The sequence below is a fragment of the Thamnophis elegans genome, chromosome 7 (assembly GCF_009769535.1).
Source record: "Thamnophis elegans isolate rThaEle1 chromosome 7, rThaEle1.pri, whole genome shotgun sequence".
Classification (NCBI taxonomy): Eukaryota; Metazoa; Chordata; class Lepidosauria; order Squamata; family Colubridae; genus Thamnophis; species Thamnophis elegans.
The window spans coordinates 23,251,034-23,275,600 of NC_045547.1; the positions used below are offsets into that span (position 1 = coordinate 23,251,034).

The following is a 24,567-nucleotide window of genomic DNA, read 5'->3' on the forward strand; positions in this document are numbered from 1 at the left end:
CACTGGGAATTAAAAGCATGCAAAGAAGAGGAAATTGTTTAGCACCATGGAGCAGTGATGGACAGAATCTTTTTAATTGTTGCATTGTCCTAACCACAAAAATTTTACTGAAGTGACCAGATTTGGCAAAAGTCACAACACATGATAAACATGGAATACTGGATTTACAGATTATTCTAATGTCTCAAAATGAATCCATGTGGTTTACATTCAGCATAAAGACAATAAGAGATCTTTCTATGCATGTACATATACACAGATATATTTGTGTCTGTCCGTGCATATGCAGATACAGACATACATAAATATTAGTTTTATTGTTTAAACCAACTTCAATGGCACAAAAATTAATGGATCAGAGAAGGAGAAAGAGAGTTTGTGGTGATGGGATGCTCACAGAACCGCATAGCTTAGTTGTGTTTTTTGCCTTCAGAAGTTGTGGGAGCTTCATCATTGGAGGCTTTCTCAGAAGAGACTGGACTGCCCTTTGTCAGAAATGGTGTAGGGTCCCCTGCTTGGGCAGGTGGTTGGACTAGATGACCTACAAGGTCCCTTCCAACTCTGTTAATGTAATCTAATCTTCTACAGAAATCAAACTGCTGGCTGTCAGCAGAATTAGCCTGCAGTACTGCATTCTAACCACTGCACCACCACAGCTCTTTTCAATCCTGGTAAGGCTTTGGGGAGTGAAAAAAAATGAGTTTAGAAATTCTAATGCAATTTGCCAATGTTTCTGCTAAGAATGCAAGATTTTGTTGGGGCAAAGAGAAAATAACAAGAAAAACAAGAAAAACAAGAAAAAGGTTCAGGAAACAATTGGTCCATTGCTGGGAGAAAGTGGCAAGAAGGTCACAAGCAACAGGGAGAAAGCAGAACTATTTAACTCACTTTTTGCATCTATCTTTACACAAAGGGATAAAACAGTCCAACCTATCAAAAACAGCACCACAAAAATCAGATTAGGAACAGTTGAAATAGGAAAGAAAATGGTAAGTGACACCTGTCTAAACGAGTTCAAATCACCCGGACCGGATGGATTACACCCCAGGGTTCTGAAGGAACGGGCAGATGAGATCTCAGAACCACTGAACTATATATTTCAGAGATCCTGGAGCACCAAGGAACTGCCAGAGGACTGGAAGAGAGCTGATGTGGTTCCCATCTTCAAAAAAGGAAAAAAAAATAGATCCAGGAAACTATAAACCTATTAGACTGATCTCAATACCAGGAAAGATTCTGGAAAAGATAATCGAGTAACAAATTAGCAAACACCAAGAAGTAAACAAAGTAATAGCCAAAAGCCAACATGGGTTTCTCAAAAACAGATCATGCCAGACTAATCTTATTGCATTCTTTGATAATGTGACAAAATTAGTGGACCAGAGGAATGCCCTTGATATTGTTTACTTGGACTTCAGTAAGGCATTTGATAAGGTAGACCATAACTTACTACTAGATAAAGTAGAAGAATGTGGGTTGGACAGCATCACCACCAGATGGATTTGTAAACTGGCTGACCAACTGCACTCAACGTGTAGTCTTCAATGGAACTGCATCTACATGGAGAGAAAGCTCTGTTTTAGGCCCAGTGCTCTTCAACATCTTCATCAATGATTTGGATGAGGGAATAAATGGGGAACTCATCAAATTTGCCAATGACACCAAGCGGTCAGGAATATCCAACACTCCAGAAGACATGCTTAAGATACAGAAGGATCTTGACAAACTTGAACATTGGGCACTAATGATAAATAATAAAATGAAATTCAATGGTGAAAAGAGTAAGATTCTACATTTAGGCAAGAAAAACGAAATGCACAGGTACAGTATAGGTGGTACCTTGTTCAATAATAGTAACTGTGAGAGGGATCTTGGAGTCCTAGTGGACAACCATTTAAATATGAGCCAGCAGTGTGCAGCAGCTGCCAAAAAACCCAACACAGTTCTAGGTTGCATAAACAGAGGGATAGAATCAAGATCATGTGAAGTGTTAATACCACTTTATAATGCCTTGGTAAGGCCACACTTGGAATACTGCATTCAGTTTTGGTCACCACAATGTAGAAAAGATGTGGAGACTCTAGAAAGAGTGCAGAGAAGGGCAACAAAGATGATTAGGGGACTTGAGACTAAAACACATGAAGAACGGTTGCAGGAACTGGGTATGTCTAGTTTAATGAAAAGAAGGACTAGGGGAGACATGATAGATGTGTTTCAATATCTCAGGGGTTGCCACAAAGAAGAGGGAGTCAAACTATTCTCCAAGGAACCTGAGGGTAGAACAAGAAGCAATGGGTGGAAACTAATCAAGGAAAGAAGCAACTTAGAACTGAGGAGAAATTTCCTGATAGTTAGAACAATTAATCAGTGGAACAGCTTGCCTCCAAAAATTGTGAATGCCCCAACACTGGAAGTCTTTAAGAAGATGTTGGATATCCATTTATCTGGAACGGTATAGGGTTTCCTGCCTAGGCAGGGGATTGGACTACAAGACCTCCAAGGCCCCTTCCAACTCTGCTATTGTATTGTATAAAAGGAAATGCAAGGCAGTGCAATGCTTTATCTTAAAAGTAGATATGACCAATACCTGGAGCCAAGATTTTTTTCAAAAATATATTTGAATTGATCTAGAGATCTAGTGTTGTTATTCACCTGAACCTACAACTAGTAATAAAGAAGAAAACAGAAGCAAAGGGACAACAGGAGGCAGTTCAATTTCCATTAGCATTCCATTTTATTTTTTCTATGTAAAGCTTGAGGTTCAGAGGAAAAAATGTGCTGCATTTTAAAATTTAGCATGATAAAATGTTACAGTTGTATTCCAACCAAAGAATATATGGGGATTGTAGGCTTTTATCCTTTTAATGACCACATTCTGTTGTTATTCAACGTTGCCCACATTATGTTTTATGCTGCAGTCTCTTTCTTGCTGGCTGTCTTCATAGGTCTGGCCTGACACTTTCACTATTTTCAAATCTGCATTTTGGATCATCGCTCCATCTGTGTGATGATTTTGATGTAGGCAAAATGCGGCGAACTCTTTAATGAGCACCTGGCCTCATGTAAAATGTATATTTTCCAGTTATTTATGTAAAAAATGAATGTGCCCCCCCTCCAAAAAAACCCCTGTGGATGGGGTCTCTAGACACTCTCCAAAATTTTATATTTACAGTACAGGTCAACAATGATAATTTTACTAGGTCCTTTGCAAACATAGATTTTTATTTATTTTTAAGGAGTTCTGAACTTAATAGCATTTTAAAAAAGCTTCATCTTGTTCTTACCCTGCCTTTCATAAAGCTAGGTGCATGCTGTTACTAGGAAATACACAAAACATGCTTGTGGAATTTTACTTCATTTGCTGTTTGTTGAAAACAAGTACTGGCAGAAATCAAGCATGTAAAATTTCAACTTGAAGGGTTAAAGTTCAACATCATGGGGGAACCTAAAATAGTGGGTTATATCAAAAAGTTGAACAACCTTGCTAAGTTTATGAAAGAGGTCCCACTGTTTATTTATTTAATTTGTGTACTGTTCTTCACAAAATATTACAGAGCAAAATAAAGATAGAAAACTCAAGGAACTATAAAATCCCATTTGTTCCAATCCAGTGAACACATCAACAGCTTTAAAGATGTATTTTGTGTAATCAACAAAACTGACTTCTGTGACACAGTTGATCCAGGTCTATATATCTACTCCTTCACGGAAATGTGATTCTATCCAGAACAAATAGTCCTTTCATTCAGTAACACCTGTGGGGTTTTTTTCCGCTCCCCAGTATTCTCCATCTCTGCCCAGCTCCAGTTCCTTTTAGTCTCTGGAACAATGTAATGAAGAGGCAGGATTGATGATACCTCATTAAAAACTTTTGAATAATCTTCCTTATCAGCCTGATATTTAGCAACATATTTAATTCCCCTCACTTTCTCATTTTTGATGTATCAAGCTCACTTTTTTTTTTAATGGCTGAGGCTAGCTTAGAATTCAGAGTCTTTGGGTTTCCAGCATGTGAATCACACCAAGTTAGCTCTCTGGTTAATTGAACTTGAGAATATATATTTTTTTTAGAGTTTGCACTGAAATTAGCATGTATTTTAACACACATTTTTCCAAACATACACATTTTTGTTAGCAAGGTTAATAAATGCACAGTTTTTGAAAATTTTCACATTTAAAATATTTTGTATGTGTATTCTTATCCTGAATGTATGCATTTATATAGTGTGTGTGTTTGTGTGTGTGTGTGTGTGTGTGTGTATTGGATAAATTGCAACAGAAAAAGTGTGCATGATAAACTACATTTCAGTTTTGTATATTTTGAAAATTGGAAAATGTTTAAATGTGAACTAAAATAATGGATATACCTTAAAAGCAAAAACAAACAAACAAACACACAAACAAACAAACAAACATTTTAATGTGACACAAAATGAAACTGTCAGATTTGATGTGCCATTTTGTTATTGGAAAGTTATTCCTCTTCTCTGTTACATTTAAAATTATTGATTTAGGATGTTTTCTGTAGGCTAGCAAACAACTACCCTAATGTTTCAGGATTTAAATATGAAGCAAAAAATCTCTTTTGTGGAATATATACAGACACACATGCGTCCGCGCGCACACACACACACACACGCATGCTTAAAGAGTTATTTGTACAAACAGAATTCTGCAGTTTGTTTATACACACACACACATACTGTATATATATGTTGCTGTAGAATTCTGTTTGCCTGTACATATAACTCTTTAACTACATATAATTATGACATCAGTCATCAGCAAACCCATGAAAAAAGCAAAAATAGGTGAGTGAAAATTAGACTGTTGAGAACTGCAATTGACTCTGGGTGGATATGGAAAATTCCTGTTCGTTTAAAACAGTTTTTCTCAAACTTGGCGACTTCAACTCCCAGAATTCTCCAAACAGCCATGTGGTGATACAACAGCATGTAGTGATAAAATGAACAGAAATCTCCCATTAAAGCTGCCATGTCTTTTGCAGGAAAGTTGGCATATGAGAATTCTGTAATAATTCTGTAATAAAACTAAGCATTAGCAGTAGCTGTTCTTAAATCTTAAGATGGCTGAAATGCTTAATGACATTCCATTTCATTTTTATGGAAGTATGTTAAGAATGGATGATTGATTATATTGTACCAAACTACAGGAAGGCTTGATTTAGTGCTATGGGATAGGCTAGAAGAATGGAATATCCTATGTTTAAGAATCTCTTGTCAGGTTTGATAAATAACTTTGTTCCTCTGTTCAGCTGACATCATCCAAAATATATTGATTTTTTATTTTTCCTGACTCTACTCTTGTCATTATCAATGTGTGGTTTAATGCATAGTTTAACCCACACACTCTATGGAAAATTGATTAAACAAAAGTGCAGAATCCTAAGTAATTGGAGTATATAGTTGATGAAGTTCTTCCTTGTTTATTTTACAGAGTTAAATTAGTAATAACTTGATTAATAGGATAAAATCATTTGCAAAAAAACCCCCTACATATTTATTTCTCTGCATGCCATCGTATTGCCTCACTTGAATTTCTGGAACTGTAAAATTGTTAGCACATTGTAATGTTTAATGTGACAGAGAAGAAAAGTATTAAATAATTGAACACTATTACAAGATTAAATATTTGACTGAAGTTTTACATTCAAAGTTATTTCGAAGAGCATTTGAATTGTGATTCTTACCATCTATTTATTTATATTACTTGGTGGTGTTACTTTTTGATTTTATGTTGCTTGCTATATGTTTCATTATATCTCTATTTTTATTTTGTTTACTATAGGTATTTTGATAGAATTTATTGGAAGATGTTTAAAAGAACAAAGCCACCATATTCATTTTTTTTAATCAGCTTGCTACAGATGTAGGCAAAACCAGGCAAAATAGTGGGTGAGGGCAGGAAAAAAAATAACCCTTTAATTTATGTTTATAAATAACAACAATCATCCTTCATACATTTAGCTATTTTCCTTTTGCATCACCATAAAAACACAATATGATGATAATCATCTGGCTTTGTTGACATATCTCAACTTTTCAAGGATTACATATGGCCCTAGCAATTCAGATTACGTACCTCTATTCTCAAATTACAATACTGACTTTTTAGAAGGCTCTTTAACTTGCTAAACTTGCATCAATAAAATTTATGATATAGTTTAAGTCACTCCTTTTGCCTGACTTAAAAAGTGATATTGCTTTCATTTTATACATACATAATACAATCGTAGCCCTAACATATATAGCTAGGTACCCTGAAGTGGTTTTCCAATCTCGTCACAATTTAACAGTAATTTAAATAAAATCTTGCTGGAAATATAACATCTAGGCACAATTTAAAAGCTATGAAATCTGATGAGAATAACCCAGGGTCATAATTATAGGAAGCTGGAAACAAAAACTCTATAAAGGCACATATAACATATAAAATTCCAGGACGTGATTTTTGACATCTGGAGATTCTTTAATTTTTGTTTAATGAGCCTATGTGAACCTCAGTGCCAAATAAGCAGTGAATATATCTAAAACCCTGAGATTTTTCTACCCTAGCCAGGTTAACGTTACCTAGCAAAATCTAAAACAGGAAACACAAATTATACAAATAGATTTTGAGAAACCATTTTTGGATCATCTTCACCAGCTCAAGGTTGACTCAGCTTTCCATTCTTCCATAGTCAACAAAATGAGGACCCAGATTGTTGGGGCCAATATGCTGACTCTATAAACTGCTTAGAGAGAGCTATAAAGCATTGTGAAGCAGTATATAAGTCTAAGTACTATTGCTGATGTTTGGATAATTTAAATAGGAAGAATATTCTGTAAAGTTTGATATCTCAACGTATTTTAGTGCTTTTTAAAAAAAATCAAATTATTGTCTCCCATCTTGCTAACCAGTTTGGCTATAATAGTTGCTAGGGCATCTTTGCCAGATGAAGAGGACTGATGATGGAAACATTAAAAAAAGAGTGATTAAGAAAGATAACTATAAAAAGAAAGTAAGACAGAAATAAAGAAAGAAAAAAAGAAGGAAGCAAGGAAGGAAGGAAGGAAGGAAGGAAGGAAGGAAAGAAAGAAAGAAAGAAAGAAAGAAAATTAAGTGCCTGCTGCTACAAATAGCAAAACTTTGCTAAGAAGACGAATACAATGAATCGCTATGTCCTTCCCTGTCTGTGCCTTTGATTCTGGCATCTTCATGGCAGTAAATAAGCAGATGCTTAATTAATTAAATTGAATTTATGATTTATCCAAATAAGGAGAATATTGAATATTTTAGTTTTTTTGTGGGTTTTTTTAGTTTTCTTTCATGCTGAAGTTCAGTGTAACTCACTCTAGTATATCTACCAAGTATATAGACTTCAGTTCTTTGAATTCCTTAGCCTGCATGACTGCAGTATTGCTGAAAATTCTGGAAGTTAAAGGTGACATACATCAGATAACACTGTTGTGATAACAATACTCCTGAATCAGACTGAAGTCTAGCATCTAGCACAGCATTCCATTCCTCACAGCGGACAACCAGATTCTCCAATAAAGGAAGGCATAACTTTCTGTTCCACTTGTGTCCTAGCAACTGTTAATTTAGAAGCATGGTGTGCCTGAACTCGGTGAAAGCATATAATCATCTTGACATGCAGCCACAGATCGTCTTAACCTCCAAGAATTGGTCTAAACCCTTTAAAAAACGGCACAACTCAGCTATTACTTCTTGTTGCCACTGGCTCCATTTTCTAATTTGTTCAGCTGTGTGAAGTCTTCACCCAACATCTTTTTTTATATAAAATGTTAACTGGGTTAACAAAAGTTTGGAATAATCTTTCAAATGGCTAAGAATTTGCGCTGTTTTAGCTAAGTGAAGATTTAATGTGCAGATAGAACTACTAAACTGTAGGAATCCTTTAACTACAGTGTATCAGACTAGAGAGTGACACAGTGGCTCAGTGGCTAAGACGCTGAGCTTGTCGATCAGAAAGTTCGGCAGTTTGGTGGTTCGAAACCCTAGTGCCACGTAATGAAGTGAGCTCCCGTTACCTGTCCCAGCTTCTGCTAACCTAGCAATTGGAAAGCACATAAAAATGCAAGTAGAAAAATAGGGACCACCTTTGGTGGGAAGGTAACAGCGCTCCATGCAGCTTCAGCATTTAGTCATGCCGGCCACATGACCACAGAGACGTCTTCGGACAGCATTGGCTCTTCGGCTTTGAAATGGAGATGAGCACCACCCCTTTGAGTCAGGAACAACTAGCACTTATGTGTGAGGGCAACCTTTACCTTTACCTGTCAGACCAGAACGCCAGTTTTGTTAAAACTGAATGCTAAAAATTATTAAATAGGCTTCTGCATTCAGTAAATTAAAAAATGAAACTACAAATAATCATCAATCAGCACAATCCATTATATAATATTTGGCTAATGGCATGTAGAGCTATCAAATAATTGCTTGGTATTTAGTAGTTAAATTCAGTAGGTTGAAAGCTAACACAGAAATCAGAAGCACTCCACAGACTAAAAGCTAGCAAGTTCTTAAGTAATTGAAAGTCAATGGGGAAATTAATACATTCACTTCATGAGAAAGAGATGAAGAATTAATTCAAATAAAGATGGTGAAGCAGGACATTTTGAGGCAATGTCAGTGAAATCGTGCATACCTATTCAGTTCCAGTTAGGAAAAAAAAGAAAGTTAAAGCAGTACAATGCAAGACAAGGTTTCTCACCAAGAGAAGGAAATAAGGAATTCAAAGTAAGGTTAAAAGATATATGAGTCTCCTCTTCAAGCAAGCAACGTTAAGGCCTCTTGCCTCTACAAAGAAAGCAGAAAGTGAAGAAGCATTAGGGGTGGGCTTCAAATTTTTTAGCAAGGGGTTCTCTGCCTGGTTTTCGGGGCGTTGCCATGGTGGCTGTGGCCTAATTGGCCTCCGGTACCGGGGGGGGTTGCCCTCCCTGGGCTCCGGAGGCTTTGCTCAAGCCCCCAGGAGGGTGAAAATGGCCTCCCTAGACTCTGGAGGCCCTCTCAAGGCTGGAAATGGGCCTGTTTCTGCCCTTTCCAAACTTCTGGTAGGCCCATTTTTTGCCGTCCCTGAGCCTCTGAGCGGCCCTGCACTTACCTGCATCCAAAATGGGCCATGTGGAGACTCCTGGGAGGGGTGGGAGGGAGTGAGTGGGGCCAACCAGTAATGGGATTTGTGGGTTCTCCGAACTGCACAGAATCTTAGCTAGAGGTTCTCCTGAACCCCTGCGAACTCCCAGCAGCTCACCCCTGAAAAGCATCATTCGTCTATAGATAGTCCTTGACTTCTGATTGGTGGTTGGGAGTTACAGTGGACGTCCCCAATGTTCAGAACTTCTGACAGCTGCCTCCCTCACCAACTCAACCCTCACGCAGTTATGCCACATATCAAGCGTTTGGCAACCAGTGCACATTTATGGTCATTTGCATGGAGAAGTGACCATCATTTTCAATTTTTTTATGGTAGTGTTTATGGTAGTTAACCACGTTTAACAACTGCCACGAAAACGTCATCAAATCAGATTGGTCATGTGATGACCTGCTTTATAACCATCATACTTTATGACCATAATGGATAGACTCTATTATGTCAGGAACTAACTGTATACCCATGTTAAAGGAAAGCATTTTTGCATGGGCCCAATTTAATTTGGGAATGATGGAATCATAGGTCTGGAAAGGACTTTGGAAGTGTTCTAGTCCAGGCAGAAGTCTTTAGGTAGAATAATGATTGAGAATATTATGTTTCTACAGCAAAGCTAGGGGGAGAGGGATTAGATGAGGAGGGAGGATTGCTGGATGAAGAAGGAGAAAAAGAGTCACCTTTTCTGGAAGTTCTGGATGGGCTTGACTTTAATGAGCTCTGTTAGAAATTGGCTTAGCTTCTTTTGGATAAAGGAAAAAAGGTTGTGAGGGAAGTCTGTCACACCTTGCTTTCTCTGACTCCTGGGTTATTATTTCTATAAGGATTCTAATAAAAAAGAAAATCAAAATCTTCCTAAAGACTTTTAGAAGATCATTAATAAGTTATTAAATTAAAAGAAGAAAAGGCAAATCTGGTTTTTATTTCTCCTACGTAGATTTAGGTCAAGATAGATGGATCTTTGAACTATCCAGACCAACAGAAGAGGGGAATATGAACTACCCCCCCGTATACCTTCTCCAGACTATAACTGGACGCTAATCACAACATCTATTTTAATTACTTTAATTATGGAGAGCCATTCGGCTCTATCTGGACTCGCTTTTTAACAACGTAATAAGTGCGCAATTCTATTTTTCTCTTCCTTTTTCTATCTTTTTCTATCTTTTTTTTTTTTCTTACTGTGTTTGGGATATGTTAGGAGTATGTATGAGATTGAATGAATGATCCCACTTTTTATCATTATTATTGTTGTATTTTTGTGTTTTAATTACCATGTGGGGATTGTTTGAGTGAGTGAATGAGTATGTATGATTCGGAGGACCTGGTGGGATTTGCGGGGGCCACCGGGGTGGTTGGGGGAACTACATCCACGGGAGAGGGTCGGAGCATTGCGGTCATAACAGGGAGAGGCAGATACGGCGGGGACTTTAGGGCTGGCCATTACCGGGGAAGGACGGTTCGCTATATCACAGAGATCCCTCCTTCCGGCCCTATGAGTCCCACTCCAAGGTCAGATGGCGCGAGTAGTCAGGACCCTGGTCTCAGGCTGCTGTCGCTAAATGCCAGGTCTGTTGTTCACAAGGCTCCCCTCGTCCGGGACTTGATAACAGATGAGGGCGCAGACCTGGCATGTATTACTGAGACATGGCTGGGCACGGAGGGAGGAGTCCCCCTCGTAGAGATGTGCCCAGACGGATTTCAGGTGCTTCATCAGCCGAGAGCCCAGGGAAGGGGTGGCGGTGTGGCTATTGTAATCCGGGAGTCTTTAGTACCTCGTAGGATCCCTGCTCCGGAGCTTGTCGGGTGTGAGTCCCTACTGGTGACGCTGGACCTCAAGGGTCAAGTGGGTTTGCTGCTTACGTACCTGCCTCCCAACTGCGTTGCAGCAGCCCTCCCCTCGCTCCTCGAGTCAGTAGCCGAGCTGGCAGTTGAGTTCCCTAGGCTTATGGTTCTGGGGGACTTCAATTTGCCTTCGCTCGGTGAACACTCTGATGGAGCGCAGGAGTTCATGGCTTCCATGACAGCCATGGGCTTGACCCAGGTAATTCGAGGCCCAACCCACTCAGCGGGTCACACGCTCGACCTCGTATTCCTCTCGGAGCAGTGGAGTTATGATCTTGGTCTGAGGGGAAATGAGATCATTCCCCTGTCGTGGTCAGACCACTGCCTACTGAGGCTAGACTTCCGGAGGCCAAACCCCCACCATAGGGAGGAGGAACCGACCAGGTGGTTCCGCCCCAGGCGACTTATGGACCCAGTAAGGTTCCAGACGGAGCTTGGGGTTATTCCAGATGCTCTCGCCCACAGTTCGGCGGAGACTCTTGCTGCTGCCTGGCACTCGGCAGCATCAGAGTCTCTGGACCGGATTGCGCCACTACGGCCCCTCCGGGTCAGCGGCCCACGGAGGCCTCCTTGGTTCACCGAGGAGCTCCGTGAGATAAAGCGCCGGAGGAGACGCCTAGAGCACCTGTGGAGGTCCGATAGGACCGAGTCGAGCCGGGCACTGTTGACAGCTTGCACCAAGGAGTATATTCGGGCTCTAAGAACAGCCAAAAGATCACACATTGCCTCCTTGGTAGCGTCCGCCGAGTCCCGCCCAGCCGCCCTGTTTAGGATAACCCGCTCCCTCCTAAATAGGAGGGAGACGGAGAACCCCTTACAGGGTAAGGCTGAGGAGTATGTACAGTTCTTGGCGGACAAAGTTGCTCGGTTTCGATCGGACTTGGACTCCATTTCTGCAGATCCAGCCGAGACACAGGGGGATAGCTTGGCAGACCATCTCTGGGTTGAGTTTCAGGATGTTGCCTCTGGGGATGTGGACAAGGCCATACGAGCAGTGAGTACCTCCACCTGTATACTGGACCCGTGTCCCTCCTGGCTGGTTGCCAACAGCAGTGAGGTGACACGAGGCTGGATCCAGGCGGTAGTTACCACCTCTCTTCGGGAGGGGCATCTCCCCACCGCGCTGAAGGCGGCGGTGGTGAGACCCCTCCTGAAGAAACCGTCCTTGGATCCAGCAATTCTTAACAACTACCGTCCAGTCTCCAACCTCCCCTTTGTGGGGAAGGTTGTTGAGAAGGTGGTGGCCTTCCAGCTTCAGCGTACCTTGGAGGAAGCTAACTATCTTGACCCCTTCCAGTCTGGCTTCAGGCCCGGTTACAGCACAGAAACCGCTTTGGTCGCATTGACCGATGATCTCTGGAGAGCCAGGGATGGAGGCCATGCGTCCATCCTGGTTCTCCTTGACCTCTCAGCGGCTTTCGATACCATCGACCATGGTATCCTTCTGCGACGACTGCGGGAGGTGGGGGTGGGCGGCACTGTTTTGCAGTGGTTCTCCTCCTACCTCTCGGACAGGTCGCAGTCAGTGTTGGTGGGGGGGCAGAGATCGTCCCCGAGGCCCCTTACTTGTGGGGTGCCGCAGGGTTCGGTCTTATCCCCCCTACTATTTAACATATACATGAAACCGCTGGGCGAGATCATTCGGAGGCACGGGATAAAATACCATCAGTATGCGGACGATACACAGTTGTATCTGTCCGCCCCGTGCCAACTCAATGAAGTGGTGGAAGTGATGAACCGGGGCCTTGAGGCTGTCAAAGACTGGATGAGAGCTAACAAACTGGTGCTCAACCCGGAAAAGACCGAGTGGCTGTTGTGTTTTCCTCCCAATAATTTGGCTAATGTTCCATCAATCAGGCTGGGGGGACAAAATTTATACCCCTCAGACAGGGTCCGCAACTTGGGAGTCCTCCTGGACCCACAGCTGAGTTTTGACCATCATTTGTCAGCTGTGACCAGGGGGGCATTTGCTCAGGTTCGCCTGGTGCGCCAGTTGCGGCCCTACCTGAACCGGGAGGCCCTCACAACAGTCACTCGAGCCCTTGTGATCTCCAGGCTGGAATACTGCAACGTGCTCTACATGGGGCTGCCCTTGAGGAGCATCCGGCGACTTCAGCTAGTCCAGAATGCGGCCGCGCGAGTGATCGTGGGCGCACCACGGTTCGCCCACATAACACCGATCCTCCGTGAGCTGCGCTGGCTACCTGTTGATCTCCGGGTACACTTCAAGGTCCTACTTACCACTCACAAAGCACTCCATGGTAGTGGATCTGGCTATTTGAGAGACCGCCTTCTGCCAATTACCTCCCTGCGTCCCATCAGATCGCACAGGGTAGGCCTCCTCCAAATTCCATCCGCCAGTCAGTGCCGACTGACGACTACGCGGAGGAGAGCCTTCTCAGTTGCAGCTCCGACGCTATGGAACAATCTCCCCGTGGAGATCCGCACCCTCACCACCGCCCAGGCCTTCCGCACGGCCCTTAAGATCTGGCTATCCCGTCAGGCCTGGGGATAAAAAATCTTAGTTCATCCCCTCCCGAATGATGAATGAATGTTGTGCTCTATTTTTAATATTATATATTGTCTTATGTTTTTTGTCTTTGTACCCCCTTCCCCGTGTTTTGTAAGCCGCCCTGAGTCCCCTCAGGGAAAAGGGCGGCCTATAAATTATAATAAACATTCCAAACATTCCAAACATTTATGGTGCCTTTGAACTATGGTGTTGGAGAAAGACTCCTATGAATCCCTTGGACTGCAAGGTGATCAAACCGGTCAGTCCTAGAGGAGGTCAACCCTGACTGCTCCTTAGAAGGCCAGATCCTGAAGATGAAACTCAAATACTTTGGCTACCAAATGAGAAGGAAGGATTAACTGGAGAAGAGCCTAATGCTGGGAAAGATCGAAGGCAAAAGGAGAAAGTGACAACAGAGAATGAGGTGGCTGGATAGAGTCACCAAAGCAGTCGGGAGGAGCTTAAATGAATTCCAGAGGATGGCAGAGGACAGGAAGGCCTGGAGGAACGTTGCCCATGGAGTTGCGATGGATTGGACATGACTTCACAACTAACAACAACAAAGATGGATCTTTAGCACCATGGAACAATGATGGACAGAATCCTTTAATTGTTGCATTGTTTGAACCAAAAGATTTTACTGAAGTGACCAAATTTGGCAAAAGTCACAAAACACGATAAACATTGAATACTGGATTTACAAATTATTCTAATGTCTCAAAATGAATCCATGTCATTTACATTCAGCATAAAGACAATAAGAGATTTTTCTATGTATGTACATATACATGTAGATATATTTGTGTGTGTCCATACAGATGCACATACAGACATACATAAATATTAGTATTATTGTTTTGGCCTAAATAAACCAACTGCAATTGCACAAAAATTAATGGATCAGAGAAGGAGAAATAGAGTTTGTGGTGATGGGGTGCTCACAGAACTGCATAGCTTGCTTGTGTTTTTTGCCTTCAGAAGTTGTGGGAGCTTCATCACTGGAGGCTTTCAAGAAGAGACTGGACTGCTCTTTGTCAGAAATCGTGTAGGGTCTCCTGCTTGGGCGGGGGGTTGGATTAGATAACCTGCAAGGTCCCTTCCAACTCTGTTAATCTGTTAAATCTGTTAAAACAAAGTTTCTCTTGTGTCTATACCAAGCTGGAATGGTAAACATTTGCACAACCAATGTATTACGATATGATAGGGTTAAATGCAAAAGCAAAAATGCATGTAGTCTAAGCTGCAGGAAAGAAGAATCTTTCCCCAAAATGTATCAGTATCTGTTTCCAGTTTGGCTAAAATATTATTGGTCAATGGCTTGGTCAGCAGGATCTACTTGAATCTGCTTCTGGTTTCTAATTCTTCCCGTTTAAGTTGTTTTAAGAAAGGATATGGGCTTTTTTTTTTTTAAGGGCAAAGGGTTACTAAACGAAAAGACACCAGATAGGGGGGTATTGGAAGGAGAGGGAAAAATACCATCCTCGCACAAACTGCATTACAAAAACAATGATTAATGAACAGAAGCAGAAGTTTAAAGGTCATAATTCTAGAATGGCTTTCCTGCTGGCAGGAACAAAGATTGTCAAAGAAGCTGATAGAGCTTGATAGGATCTTTAGGCTCCTTCCTTTGTTTACCGAAAAGATTCAATGGAAGGGATGTTTGTACAATTTTGGTCACGTAAGTGGTTTGGAAGGTCATGCCTGGGTCACATTAATATCGTTTTATTCTCTAATGCTACTAGAAATTGCTGAGCAAAGAAGGTCATAGAGGGCATTTCGCTTTTCTGCTAGACTAGCGTCAATGTGCAAGCCATCCAGAACCTGTCTGCTGGCCTCCTTTTAGGGCATAATTGGTGCCAGTTTTTCTGTACAAGTGCTGCTTGCGGTCAACAGAACTTTTGGTCTCATTTCTAGACTAAAATAGTTTGGCTGCACAAATCTTGAGTCAAATTGGGGTGGATGAAATTCAGGTAGAAGGTGTAGATCAGCCACAACAAAACTAAGCAGTTTGTAAGCCCTCTTGGTGTCATGGTATCTCTTTGTCTTTACACTCATTTTTAAACCAGTCAACAAAAAAAACCCCTCAAAATCTCTCTGATACGAAGAAAGCTGTTCAAGCATAATTACTTAAGAAGCTGCAGGCCTTTCTGTTAAGGCACCTCTATAGATAGCAACTTTACTTGTTCACAGCAACATCCCTGCTTCCAGCTCTTCCTTTGTAACACCATGTAAAATTTGGGTATCATTTTGTCATAAAAAGAATCCAATGCTTCTTTTGGCCAAGAATACCTGTCACAATTGTCAAGATAGAGCGGATTGTCGGGGCATTTCAGTAAGGGAGAAAGCATTTTAAAACATGAAATCTCATTTGTATAAATGTAATACTTCACTTTCTTCCTTGAGAAAATAACTTCCTCCATTGATGAGAAGCTCTTGAGCAAGCTCTGCTTGCTCCCGCAGTATATAATTAATGTAGAAAAATACATTATGTTTTAAAATTGGACCATATACCTGTGCTTCTTTATAGATGATTCCGCTAATTGATGAGGCATGCAATATCCTGCTGAATAACTTAAAGGTCTCTGCAGAATCTGGCACTGCTTTTGACATTCAAAGGTACTACAGGAAAATTTTATCATCTTTGACTTGCCAAATTATCCTATAGATGGAATTGTTTTACAAATGTTTTAATTTCCCCCCTCCTTTTTCCATTGTCACTTTCAAAGGTAGACAGGCAGACATATTTCTCCTGTTGATTTGGTAATAGAGATTTATTGAAAAACAGTAATTGTAACTGAAACGATTGGTACTTGTGTATCCAAATCAAGGCTGTCTATAAATGAAATTTTAAAAATTAGAAAGGAAATAAACCCAAACTCTTAGCTACATAAGCATGTCTTGGTAACTTGTAGGATAGTGCCCAGAATCACTTCAATAGTCAGATGGGTGGCATATAAATTTAATAATAAAAAATAAACCTAGATTATATAAACTCTCATCTCTGCTAGCACATGTACAAGTATGAGCACTAAAATACCTGTTTCAGAGGTGGTACTCAGCCGGTTCGGACCGGTTCACCTAAACCGGTAGTGGAAATTGTGGATGGGCGGGCCCCATGCGCCCCAACTCTATGCCATCCTATTTAGGCATGTTTTCAAGTTAAAGTGCATGCGTGGAAGACAGGTTCACATTTGCGAACCGGTAGGGAAAGTTAGTGAATACCACCTCTGACCTGTTTCCTGATATGATTAACTGCACCTTAACATTATGGTGACACTGGACTATGGTTTGTTGGAAGAAGTTGGATGGGTTATGCATTTATTTACAAAATATTGACTCTACATGTTAGCGCAAGGATTCTAGTTCCTCCCTGCAGATTTATTATCCAAGAGACCTGACGCACAGAGAAAAAAGGGTAGAGAAGCAAGACAGTCTGAAAGCCACTCAGGCAAAGATTCTGAAAATTGTGAAGTTCTCCATGGGACTAAATGTTTTTGTTTTGCTGGTCAGTGATTGAAGTTAAATGACTGACTGACCAATTACTCCAAAGAACCAGCTTGAACAGAAAGAGTTTGGTTAGACTAGAGGACCTCCAAGGTCCCTACCAACTCTATTATTTTATGTTGTTGTTTTATGATAATTTGGGGTTATTAAGTTAATAAAAATGTCTACTAAGTGGTAAAAAGAACATTTCGTACAGGCTGATTCAATATGATTTTTTTCTTGGGAATAAAAGAGTAAAATCTATTTCTGGATATCATATAGTGATTTTAAAAAAGTTTTAAGAATTAAAGTACTATTTAAAATGGCAGATAAAAGCAATGCTTCATTTATATTTTTCTAAATCCATGTATTACTGATCAATAGCGAATACCACCTTAGTTGCTTTTTCTGCAGAAGAAAGGGACTTTATCTATCGTTTATATCATTTTAAAAAATGAAAGCAATTAATACTATTTTATTTTTTTAAATGAAAAGATGTTATTACATTCATTTCAGTACCTACCCTGTTTCCCTGAAAATAAGACCTCCCCAGATAATAAACCCAATTGGGCTTTTGAGTGCATGCGCTAAAATAAGCCCTCCCCAAAAATATTGCAAAACACAGCAGCCATAAAGTGACCACGTTTGCCTGCACCTCAAAAATAAGATCTCCCCGAAAATAAGGCTTATTTCAGAGGTTAAAAGAAAATAAGGCCTTGCCTTATTTTTGGGGAAACACGGTAGTGATTGGCAACTGAATATGTAAAATATTTTCATTGCCATTGACATCTTAAATAAGATCCATTCTGGAATTGTATTTGTGGTGTCACATTCATAAATGTAATTATCACTTGATCTGGGAAGCATCAAATGATGAATTAACTCTTTGAAAATTCAGTTTGGAGAAAGGAGGGAGCAACTGATTTCCAGCTGTTCATCAGATTTCATTATGATAATACGTGTTGTACTGCATTTAGAACCATGAGTAAGAACCTGTGGTTTTCCATTTTATGGGCTTTTTTTAAACTATAGGATATATTAAATATAAGTATAGGATGTTTTTTTCTAAATGCAGTTTAAAAATCATCATTGAAGAAGCTACATATAGTCAGGCAAGTTGTTATAAATAACTTTTGATGCTATTATGTGAGTTTTAAATGCTTTGACGCAAACTCCCCCCCCCCCCTGCAAGTATCTTGCAGCAAAAAAATAAGAAGTAATGAAAAAAAACAGCATGTTAACTTCCATGTTTTTGAATCTGTTGTAGGAATTATGGCTGCTTCATGTTGGATATTGTTGCAAGTGTAGCTTTTGGTATCCCTATTAATTCTCAGAAGACTCCTAATGACATTTTTGTTAAGAACACCAGAAGATTCTTTGAACCTTTGATATTTAAACCTCTTCTCATCCTTGCTGGTAAGTATATCTCACATTGGCGACTGCATCTTTTCCTTCTACACATTTAATCTAAATCAGGGGCCATGCCCCACCTAAGCATCTTTAAAATTCTGATTGCCCCCCCCTATAATTCTTAATTTACTCAAAAAGTGAACTCTACTCACGCGGAGGAAGCCTAAAAGGCCATTAATTTGGTTTAAAAAAGGTTCAAATAGCCCCCATTAAAAATCAAATCCCCCCCATGGGGTATGGGCCCCATGTTGGGAACCACTGACTTAAATGGATGATCAAAACATTTTAGAAATATCAGAGGAAAGTAAGAAAGATTCAAAAGCTGGCAAAAAATTCTTAGCTCTTCTGCTGTTAGCTGTGATGTGACTGCATGTCTATTTGCATTTAGAGATGCCTAAGCATCCTCTTAGTTGCTCTGCAAGGTGTCAAGTTTCTGGGAAAGTTCGGAAACCTTTGGGAGATATCAAATTTCCACAAAATCTTGTTATTTTTCTTTGATTTAATAATTGTAAGAAGCACAGAGGATGCATTCAATGACCTTTGCTGCAAACAACCATTCTCCACGTCTTCTGTTCAGTAGACTGAAATTGCATGTAATACATTAATTTCCTGTTACTACCATTCCTCAAATCCCATCCATATTTGGAGAAGGAGCTTTCTGTGATCTGAGGAATGCTTTCTACTTGCCTTCTGCTCCAAAATAGGTTACTGGGTTAATTAAACCTGCAGGATCAAGATAGGCTGAGATCTGCAGATAGTCCTCGGTTAATACTACCCATTCAATGCAATACAATACAATAGCAGAGTTGGAAGGGACCTTGGAGGTCTTCTAGTCCAACCCCCTGCCTAGGCAGGAAACCCTATACCATTTCAGACAGATGGCTATCCAACATCTTCTTAAAGATTTCCAGTGTTGGGGCATTCACAACTTCTGGAGGCAAGCTGTTCCACTGATTAATTGTTCTAACTGTCAGGAAATTTCTCCTCCGTTCTAAGTGATCGTTCAGTTACTGATGGTGCTGAATGAATGGCACTTATAACTGGTCCTCAAAATTCTGACTGTCCCAGTACCGCTGTGGTCATTCGATTGTAATCTGGGCCTTTGGCGACCAGCTCTCAAGTATGACAAACAGTTGCAGGGTCCCACAGTCATGTGATCTTCACTGATGACTTTCTTTGAATGCTTTCCACAAGCAAAGTTTATAGGAAAGTCAGCACCGAAGGTCTGAGGTTACTCCCGCTGCTTTTTCTCTTAAGGGGCATGGCTGTGGGACACGGGATCCCAGGGATCTTACACTGTGTCATGTGTGGCCACCTGCAGCACTCTTGCCTGCACTTGGCAGGGCCTGCCCAGCTGGTTGTGTCTGTAAAATGAAGTGGCAGCCAGCCATGAACTTACTTCATCTGTGTTTGTGTAGTGTGGCAGCTGCCATCTGCACACTCCTCCCTCCCCCATGGCCATCCTCTGACTGCATTGAGGCAGCCATTCACCCATCCACTGGCCTGTATACTAATTGCTCAGGACTTGCAACTTCCTGCCAGTTTTTCCATTTACTTTGCTTCTTGGAGACCAGTAGGAAGAGGCAAAGAGATCCTCTTTAATGACCCACAATCCTCACTTAATGACGACAACAAGGATTGCTGGGATGGGCATTGCTAAGCAACACAATCATGTGACATCATGCTTTACATCTCCATCAGTTAACAACAGAGATTCCAGACTCCATTACCATCATTAAGCAAGGACTACCTGTTGTTCCTGAATGCCAACTTCTGAACTGATTCCCCCACCTACCCACCCCGGATTTGTCCTTATAGAGCTCTATCCCAATCTTTAAGAATATTTTAATTAGCAGTACTGATTGGATGTAGCCAATATAAAATCATCAAAAAGAAAAGGGTATACCATCAAATACTGTAACTGAGACAAGTAGCATTATGCCACAACTTTAAATATTTGAAATAAAGATAAAAGAAAATAACTCTTTAACAATGCTACTTTATATTTTATTTAACAAATGGCAGTGAAAATGAACAGTGAATATCTACTATGTTGTTTTTTTGCAAGTGGTAATATTGGTGTCTTTGTTGCTCTAACTTCCGTCTTGAATGTCCCAGTTTCAGTGTGGCTAAAATATAATAACGTCTTATTAATATTTTCATGGGAATATGCCTCCCATGGTGACTTACTTCTGAGTAAAAATGAATGGTATTGAACTACAAGCTTCCTTTCTGTGTATAAGGAAGCAGTTTTATATATTTTTAAATTTTTATTTACTTTTATTTTGAATCCAACTATATTACAATAGCCACTGTGTAAAACAGAAATTCATTGTTCTTCGCTTTAAAGTACTGGCTGCTTACATAAGAAACAGTGATTAAGCTTTTAAATTTATGCAGTGAACATAAGTAAGATATGAATAATAACACTAGCAAGATAGTTGCTATAAAGGACAAATATTTTAGGGCAAATTTCTCATATGAAAAGTCTCCATTGTCCTTCTGCTTCATGGTTCATTAATTAAATGGTACATTTACACAAAACCTTGCTACAGCCATAAGACAGACCTAATTGTTTCAGGACTCTGTAAATATTGTTTGTGAAGAATATGCAGATATTGGTGATTGAGGCAGACTGGATTTCAGAGTAGGACAGGTTAATGGGTATGAATTCGTAACCTCCCAATCATGTTTTATAGCCATCATATATCACAACTTCTAGTAATTTTTTTTAAAGTCTTTCTTGTCATGCATTAAATGTGTTTCAGCATCTAATGCAGCAAAATTGTTTTGGACAATGTTATCAATTGGAACAACCTTTAATTATTATTTCTTTACTGAAATTATCTTACCTTTTTTTTAAGAAGATAAGCTAGATCATTAAAAAAGTTAAAAAGGAAGAAGAGTAGATTGCTCAATTTAGAAGAAAGAATAGTCTGATGTTAAGAGTTGGGATTAATTGCATTAATTGATAATTGAACAACTGCTAATGTTGCTCTTTCAAAATTCTATTAAAGTTGCATTTCCATATATAATGATCCCTCTACTTCGCATTTTGCCAAATAAGAAACGAGATGAAGTGAATGGATTTTTTATCAGACTCATCAAGAATATGATTACCTTGCGAGACCAGCAGGATCCAAATGAGGTAAGGCATTTTATGTGTTACTGGATCAGACTAAAGAACTATTTAATTTCATTCTATATCTCTAACAATTTAATTATATTAGAGATACAATTCAAAAATTCAAAAATGAATTGATTTCATTTGGCCTTGTCTTAACATTGCTATATTTGAGTAGAAATTTATAGGATTGTAAGACTGATTCTACAGTAGTCATACTGCTGTTGAGGATACATATGTGAATTAAACAATTAGCTGGAGTTGTAAGCTTAAACAATGTTATGCTTATTAACATTAACATTTCGGAAATCTTAGTAAATATTGATGTAAACTTTTTTTCCTTTAACTTTAAAGATTTAAGTTATCTAAACATTAAGAATTTTATTAAACTCCATTCAACACTGCATAAAAAACTACAATAGCTAAATAATATAATGTACTGCTTATGTTCTATACTAACATCATAAAACAGAATTAAAAGAAAAAATCTATACATTCTCCAAAGTTATATCCTTAACATAAGGAATCTATCAGAAACTTAAGGTGAACAGTATAATTGTGAGAAGTATTGTACAACATTGGATGAGCAAATCTATGCTGGCATTACAGAAAAAGGTGATCCACACATTTTGTCTTCATGTTTGTTTCCTTGACAGATGGCCAAAGAAAAGGATTTTAAAGCATTTTGTTCTTTAAAGTGTATATATTTTAGGGCAATTTTTAGTTGTATTTGTTTTTCTGTAAGTATTCTATATTATATTTGCAACAGTTATTTTGCTAACTCACATGAAACGGTTCTATGTTATGTAACTTAAGAAGAGCCAAGGTGGCGCAGTGGTTAGAGTGCTGTACTGCAGCCACTTCAGCTGACTGTTATCTGCAGTTCAGCGGTTCTAATCTCACAGGCTCAAGGTTGACTCAGCCTTCCATCCTTCCGAGGTGGGTGAAATGAGGACCCGGATTGTTGATGGGGGCAATATGCTGACTCTGTAAACCGCTTAGAGAGGGCTGAAAGCTCTATGAAGCAGTATATAAGTCTAACTGCTATTGCTATTGCTATAACTTGTATTGAAATTAAAACACAAGCTTTTTTGTTGGTTAAACAATGTACATTAATATTGTTTGTTTCTTAACAATGTTGGCTACTACTGGAAAACCCATAAACTGGTCATTAATTCAATAATCCTTTTCTGTTACTTTCTTTCTCTCTTCTTCTGGCATTTGAAATTATTCTGCCTCTGCGGATGATAGGAATGATAACTAAACTGGCGTAGGACACTGTTCAAAAATGTTATAGCTGCTCAATTTAAAATGCTAAATAGTTCAGTTGATTGCTTTAACCTTGACTTCTAGATGTTTTTTGCTCTTCTTGATGTTCATTGCAAAAGAACGAATGAAAAGACTACAAGAATGTTTTTCTGGTGGTTAAAGGTTCTCATTAACACTAGAATGAAAATTGCATTTCAAAGTTAATGGTAATAATTTCCAAAACTAGTACTTCATCCATTTAAAACCTGTTTTTCCACAAAGCATTTATGCTCTCTGTCTCTCCATCTCTGTATATTCCATTATTCAAGATACTTATTTTATATTTATTGCTTTCATTCTTGATCATATATTTGGTCCTTGAATATTGATAATAGAAATTTAATAAATAAATAAATATTCAAGGATCAAATATGTGGTCACGAATGAAAGCAATATTTTTACAAATAACTTATTACAAATAATAAGGCGGCAAACATATCTAACACATTTTCTTCCTCTTGTTTCCCGCACAACAACAATCCTGTGTTGTGAGTTGGGCTGAGAAACAGTGATTGGCCTAAGATCACCCATCTGACTTTCCTGGCTAAGGCAGGACTAGAACTCACAACATCTCGCTTTTTAGATGAGTGCCTTAATCTCTAGACCAAACTGGCTCTGGTATTGAAGCCCAGTTGTGCTATGTTGTTATTGGGGACTGTTGTTTTAGGACATTGGGTGCTGGTTTTTTAGATCTTTTTTATTGCATAGTTTTATTGTTGCTGTAAACTGCTCAGAGCTATGTTGTAGAAGCTGGGAGACCATGTTCATTTTCTTAAAAAAATAAATCATATTAGAGGCCTTTCCTACTTCCTCCTAGTTCCAAGTCAAAACTCTGCAGAAGGTGCTAGATACAATTTTGGCCTCTGGTGATAGGGCTACAACATCTGGAAAAACAGCTGCCCATCAGTGGTGACAACAGGTTTAGAAATCTGACCAGTATAATTTTTGCAGCCATTTGTAATATTGTTCAGAGTGACTAAGAAAGGGCTGTCAAACAGTGTTGGGTTTTTGTTCATATTCTGGAGGGAGCAGCTAAAAGGCCGAGCAGGTCACCTCAAACAGCTGGTTTGCATTATCATGAAAAGACAGAAAACTCTTACTTTTAAAATTTGCTGTGTCAATTATTCAGTCAGGGAGGAGAGGATGTGCTTGTTGAATTTGTGTTTCAGATGCCAAAATAAATTGGCTTACATTAGATGTTCGGCATCTTGACTAGAGGGAAGAAAGTGGGAGCTTATTAACAGTAAATCGTCCCACACCCGTTTCTGAGCCTGATAGTAGAGCAGACAATCTGTTCCAGGCGAAGGTGTACATTTGCAGCATTATCACAGCCTAGATGAGGGTGCAGGGATGTTCTTAATCCAGGACACGAAGTGGGTTAGCTTTTTTTAAAAAATAATGTACTTTATTGTTTTTTTAAAAAAATACAGTTTAATTACACCTTCTACCCAATATTCTAGTAGTACTGGCACTACTGAAAATGGATCTTTCATAAATTGTTTCATGTGGACCTGTGTTAGATTAAAAGGGCATATTTCAGAAGGTTTAAATAAGCCAACACATTGCAGAAATCAAACCTGAATGTAGTCACTTCTGACATTAACCTATTGAGGCAAAGTTGCTTGTGTCCTCTTTGTTTCAGAAATATATGTCACTCCCCCCTCAGCAATCTATACTGCACTCCCAGCAATATATTTGTCCCCGCCCCCTTTT

The 24,567-nt window shown here is 39.5% G+C and overlaps 1 protein-coding gene across 1 annotated transcript in view; it reads left to right on the plus strand.

The window, feature by feature from the left end:
• TBXAS1 (thromboxane A synthase 1) overlaps window positions 1–24,567 on the plus strand; it is a 287,914-nt gene that overhangs the window by 181,804 nt on the left and 81,543 nt on the right. The window contains exons 7-9 of the mRNA XM_032220502.1: window positions 16,057–16,145; window positions 18,280–18,428; window positions 21,440–21,570. Coding sequence (XP_032076393.1) covers window positions 16,057–16,145; window positions 18,280–18,428; window positions 21,440–21,570 — 369 coding nt within the window. The remainder of the gene's footprint in view (window positions 1–16,056; window positions 16,146–18,279; window positions 18,429–21,439; window positions 21,571–24,567) is intronic.